The sequence below is a fragment of the Triticum aestivum genome, chromosome 7A, assembly GCF_018294505.1.
Source record: "Triticum aestivum cultivar Chinese Spring chromosome 7A, IWGSC CS RefSeq v2.1, whole genome shotgun sequence".
Lineage (NCBI taxonomy): Eukaryota > Viridiplantae > Streptophyta > Magnoliopsida > Poales > Poaceae > Triticum > Triticum aestivum.
The window spans coordinates 85238583-85244528 of NC_057812.1; the positions used below are offsets into that span (position 1 = coordinate 85238583).

The window sequence follows — 5946 nt, forward strand, 5'->3', positions numbered from 1 at the left end:
CCTGAGGGCAATGTTGACGTTGAGTCCCCGGGCTCCCTGGATGATTCCTCCATGATCTTGATAGAGATCGGAGTTGATGTTTATAAAGGCCCTCATCCTAACATGACGATCGGAGGTAGGGCGCAGTCCTTGGTCAAACCAAGGTGACCAGTCGAGCTGGTGACGAAGATGCCGAAGTCGCAGTTGATCTGCAGGCGAGCCATCAACCTTTTGCCGAACACACAGCTGAACTCTCAATGAAAGCACCAATTTCGGTGTCAAAACCGGCGGATCTCGGGTAGGGGATCCCGAACTGTGCGTCTAGACCGGATGGTAACAGGCGGCAGGGGACATGATGTTTTACCTAGGTTCGGGCCCTCTTGATGGAGGTAAAACCCTACGTCCCGCTTGATTAATATTGATGATATGGGTAGTACAAGAGTAGATCTACCACGAGATCAGAGAGGCTAAACCCTAGAAGCTAGTCTATGGTATGATTGTTGTTGTATATGATCTATCGACTAGCCTGGCCTCGGTTTATATAATGCACCAGAGGCCTAGGATAACAAGAGTCATAGCCGAATACGCCGGTGGGGAGGAGTCCTTGTCTTGATCACCAAGTCTTGTGGAATCTTCCATGTATGCGGCAGTTGTCTGAACTGGCCCATGAGTATACGGTCATGGGGGTCCTCGGCCCAATCTAACAGATCGGGAGACAACGTGGTGAGTACCCCCTAGTCCAGGACACCGTCGGTGTGACTCAAAGAATAATGATGATATGTAATAGTTTATAATTGATAACAAGCAAGTAGCATCAAAACATGCAAATAAACATTCCCTCGCTTTCAATGATTCGGTGCTTTCAATCAATGTTCTCACTATCACGCGTTAAGAAAGAATGTCAAATTATATTGGAAACATAGCATTGCTTGGTCTTTACCGTATGATGGCAATCTTATCATAAACCATCCAAAGCAAACCAAGTTACTTTTACCACGCAATACCAATGCACCACATAACATTCATGCAATGCTTGAGCCCGAGTCTAGCCACGTCACTTTTCAAATGGAATAGCTAATAATAACGAGGGTTTATGAGAATTCAGAAAGGTATAAGAAAGTCTCGAATCAACAAGGCTTGATCATTCGGCAAAGAAAGGCCTTATAATCGATGTCAATTCAAGGGGTAGGGATTGTCATGCAACAAATGAACTATAGCTATAAGTGTATGAAAGTTATCATAATGGACTAGTGGAGTGTGCATCTAACTTGCTTGCCCACAAAGATATAGAGCTTTTGAGGAAGCTCACCATTGGAATATACAAGCCAAGTTCTATAACCTAAAATCAACTAGTATATGAAACAAGAAGTACATGAAGACTGTATATGAAATGCAGTAGTGCTACAATCAAGCACTCTATGATATTTGCTAAGGCCAGTTACTACTTTGAATCACAAGTGTATACTAAAAAGGATACTAGTGTTGCTCCCTCTCTCGTTCCTTTTTTTTGGCACCTTCATGGTGCATCTTTTATTTGATCTCTCAAGGTAGGAGCAACACTCTAGAATGATATATAACACACTTTAAATTTACTTACAAGTCAACTGAACAAATGATAAACATTATGTAGAAACTCTAATGAACGCTTCTAACAGTGTATGAGGATGTGCAATGATGTAGCATAACATATACTTCCTCCGTCCCAAAATAAGTGTCTCAACTTTGTACTAACTTTAGTACAAAGTTGTAATAAGGTTGAGACACTTATTTTGAGACGGATGGAGTATGAGACAATGAATAATGGCGGCCTTGCAACAATAATATGATGTTATCTCTGTATGATATACAAAGCAAAATGATAACGAGGAATAACATATCTAATCATGTAATGATGAATTTTTTTTTCTTTGCAATATATCTAACAATGAAATAGAAATGCCATATGTAAGTATGATGAGTCCTTTGAGAAAGATAAATTGTGGGCTGACGCATGGAAAGAGGTAGCCCTCCCATGGTGTTTGGATGTATTAGCGAAGTATGCGCCTATCTCAAAGTGAGAATGGGCAATGCTAAATACCGAAGAGGCTAGAAAAAATGAAGGTAAAAGAAGCAACATGGCATCAATCTCAGATTAGTATAAATAACTCTATTGTGTATTACGAATATTAAATAGATGTCTCATTAGTATCGCATCACCAAGAAACTCCTGGCGATAGTTTGGCAGACATAAGCCTATTGTTCGTCCCGATCTAACCTAGGTGCCAGCTTACTTACAACCACCCCTCAACTTGCACTTCATCCCAGCACTAAAGGTTCCAGCTTTCAGTTTATTAATGAATAATGGCAATGATCCCACATAATCTTACAACAGCTTGTCACTACTCTACTCAAGCACATCTACTGACACATTCATCTATTACTCCCATGTTATCTCAAACTATCGTAAGGAATCATATCTTCGAGTTTATAACTAAAGATGGAACAAGGGCATGTGCTCAACGACAGAGAGGAGGATGAGCATGTGGTTTCATGTTGGTCGCAGGTGCGGCCCTGAGTGGAACGTTGGTGGCAGTTCGATGGGCAGAATACCCACGCACATGGACGCCCAATTGGTCTCCCCGCTGACCTCCAAATCTAGGCGGGAAGGCAACCTCTGTTGCTCGCTGCAGCGGCTCAGCGGAGATACCGGGGCTAGCTCAGTGGCCAAATGGGTTGCGAGGGCGTAGGAAGGTCTGTGTGATGAGAGAGGGAGGTGGGGAAATTGAGCTAACATGTGAGTTTGGGTGGGATTTGAGCTGATGTGACATCCTTTTGGGATATGTTCCGGACGTCCCATGATTAGGGAGGCCCGGACGGTCTAGACAAATATGTGATCTGGGTTTTGTGTTGGAATGCGGGTTTTTTCTCCGAACAATATTATGGGCAAATCAAATTTAACGCTTACTGTGTCGGCCTTTTGCAAAGAAGGCGCGAGGGGAGTGCTCATATAGGCCGACCCGTTCAAGCTAGAGTACAAACTAAAGGATTCAGGTATTTAGAACCTTCTAGAAAGTTCTATAGTTCTTTTATCAGTTTTGTAACCATCTCGAAAGTTTCAGTCTTTTTTGCTTTATGTTGTTTTTCTTTTTCCCCAAAAAACAAAAAAAAATCAGATTTTAAAAAAAAAAGTTTGTACTAAAAAGTGATCACATTTCAAAAACAAGGTCAATTATTTTAGAAATGCTTGTATTTAAAAAAGTTCGTGTTTTAAAAATTCTTGAATATTTTTTTTAAAATGGTTTGGGTTTTCTAAGTATTCTTAAATTGAAAAAAAACAAATTTTGAATAAGTAAGTTTTTATTTTCAGTAAAGCCGAACGAAAAAAAGGCTAGAAACAGTACCACACTGAAGAAATCACTCGCTACTGGGTCGCTTGGGTATAACTGCAATGGGCTGGCCCAGTAGCATGGACCATGTGCACATCTGTCCCGGATAGTATCCAGTTTTTTTAGTTTTTTTTTTGTGGGAAACTTGAGAGGTTTATTCAGCTAATGTATTCCTGTTGCATCTGCCAAAAGGGTACCGACCAGGAAGCTCGGAGTCTCATTGATCCAACTCTCAAAGACACTTAGCGTGCAATCTAACTTAGCACACAAGTGGGTCGGTACATTCGCCAATCTACAAATGTGTTGAATTACAAATGAATTAAACTGAAGAGATAGCTCTCTAATTTCATCTAAAAGCGGTGCCATGACAGAGCGCGATGACATCCGGATTGTTCGCTTGAAAATATGGTGGGGGGAGGGGAGATGCTCTTACACGTGTATTGTACTACAGTTGTACTATCTTTGTAAACTAACTGAGTCAAAAAAAACTTCTTCACTATAAAGTAGCAATCCAACTAACATTCCACAACTTAGTTCTTCATTGATTAATTTTTTCATGCACAACCGTGATTCATATCCATGCAGCTCATGAAGCACAATACACAGAGCCGGCCCTGGGTAGGGGCAAGAAGGGCAACGCCCTAGGGTCCAGCCCGATGGGGGGCCCAACCCTGTGCACATATGCTACACAGCCGACAAAATGGGCCTTAAAGCATGTAGCCCAATCAGCTAGGTTACGTTCTGCTAGAAAAAAAACTACTCTAGCCACCATCCCAGTAGGTTACGTGAATTGTGAAAGACACCATCCCAGTTTCGATTCAATCGATTCATTTCCTAACACTAGCCACCGTCGTTTCTTCTTCCTGTCTCCTCGTTCCCCGTTCCGCTCCTACTCCCGAAGCATGCAGCATGCCTAGCAAATTAATGGATACTGTCGCTAAAGTTGATTTCTTTGATACACTTTCAATTTCTCCATCTCACTCCCCTATGGATTTGCATATAAGTATTCTCATCTAGCGGACGGCCACAGGCAGAGCGCAACACTTCATAAGCTCATTCACTTTGCAAGTTGCAACATGACAATTTCTTGGGTCAAAGGCCTACAAAGATCTTGTGATTGCATAGTCCTTTTCCGCTTGATTTTTGTACTGTTTTTCTTTGTTTTCTAGCGATTCCCAGACTGATCTTCTATTTATGTACATGTTGCTCATTTGAGGATATGTGGACCCTAGGAAGATCCGATATGCTTGGGATTGGGTAGCTGCATTTCTTCTATTTTTCCACTGACAAATTCAGGTATTTCCACTCCTTTCTTATAAAATGTTGGCTAAAAACATGATTTTGAGAAAGAAGAAAGAAAATGATAGCAGATAAGTTAGATCCAGTATATATATTTTTAGTAATAATAAAAAAGGAGTTCTTTAGGGCATAAAAACGTTGTGCTTTGTATCTTCTTTTTTTGCGCCGATTGTGCTTTATATCGATGTAATTTATATTTTTCACTACATTAGGCCCACTTTTTAAGTTCGCCCCGGGCCTCTGAAAAGTCAGGACCGGCCCTGACAGTACATAGTACACACCAAAGCAAGCACGAAACGGTCTTTCACGTGCTTCATTTATTCTAGGTATATAGATATTTCAGTCCATCATATATTTCGTGACGCATCCATCAGCAGTTGGCGGGCATGGCGAGGCCGCACTTGCGCGGCAGCGCCATGGCGCGCTTCACGTCGATCTTGTAGAACCTCACCCACATGGCGCCGACGTTCTTGTACCGGCAGAGGCACGGCAGGTCGGCCCCCGCCAGCGCCGCGCAGCAGTCGGCGGACGGCGCGTCCGTCGGGTTGCGGATGGCTGCCGCCGGCTGGCACGCGCGGATCCCGCCGCTGGAGATGTTGCAGACGCCGTGCGCGACGTCCGCGGACGCGCCCAGGACGAGCACCACGGCGAGCAGCGCCGCCATGGACTGTGCCTTGGCCATGACTGTAATGCTATCAATTTTGTGGGACTGTTTCTCCGCTTGTGGTTCTGCTTGCTGATGAAGTGGCGAGGTTGAGTATGTCGTCTCGTTAGGGTGGAGTATTTATAGGCCTCATTTTGTAAGACTGTGGATTGTGACATCGACTGGCATGTTCACCAGTAAATAGATTTTCTTGTAGAAAGTGAAGAGGAGAAAGCTACGCCTCTATTTGCACGTTGAGATCTCGATTGGGCTCGGCCAAATTTTTCGGCCGCTCCTTTTTCTCAGGTTCACACTTTTCTTTGAAACATCAGCATAAAGCTTCGGATTTCCTATTTGATTCTTTTTTAGGGGACGGATTTCCTATTTGATGCGTGCGCGCGTCAAGTAGTTGCCTTGACGCACAGATTAGCGTTCTACGATCCAGGTTTTGGGAACAGTCCGAAAGATTCCTGACCTGGCGATGGAGCCATTACCATGGCTGGCCCATTAACGTGTTGATGAAGCGTATCCGGTTTTGGGAACCTTCTACATTTCTCAGCCGGTTTTTCTGGTTTTGGAAACCTTCTAGAAGGTTCCACGAACCGGTTTTCTGTTTCCTTTAGGTTTTAGGTTTTTATGTTTCGTTTTTCTTTTTTTTTC

The 5946-nt window shown here is 43.1% G+C and overlaps 1 protein-coding gene across 1 annotated transcript; it reads right to left on the minus strand.

Moving 5' to 3' along the window:
* Window positions 1–4812: 4812 nt before the first annotated feature.
* LOC123154327 (putative lipid-transfer protein DIR1) lies at window positions 4813–5380 on the minus strand. Its single transcript, XM_044573085.1, has one exon. It carries the CDS (start codon window positions 5323–5325, stop codon window positions 5014–5016), a length of 312 nt encoding a protein of 103 aa, XP_044429020.1. The 5' UTR covers window positions 5326–5380; the 3' UTR covers window positions 4813–5013.
* Window positions 5381–5946: the final 566 nt, after the last annotated feature.

Excerpts from the sequence above, each read along its gene's own strand:
- LOC123154327 (XM_044573085.1), bottom strand. The coding sequence starts at position 5,325 with ATGGCCAAGGCACAGTCCATGGCGGCGCTGCTCGCCGTGGTGCTCGTC.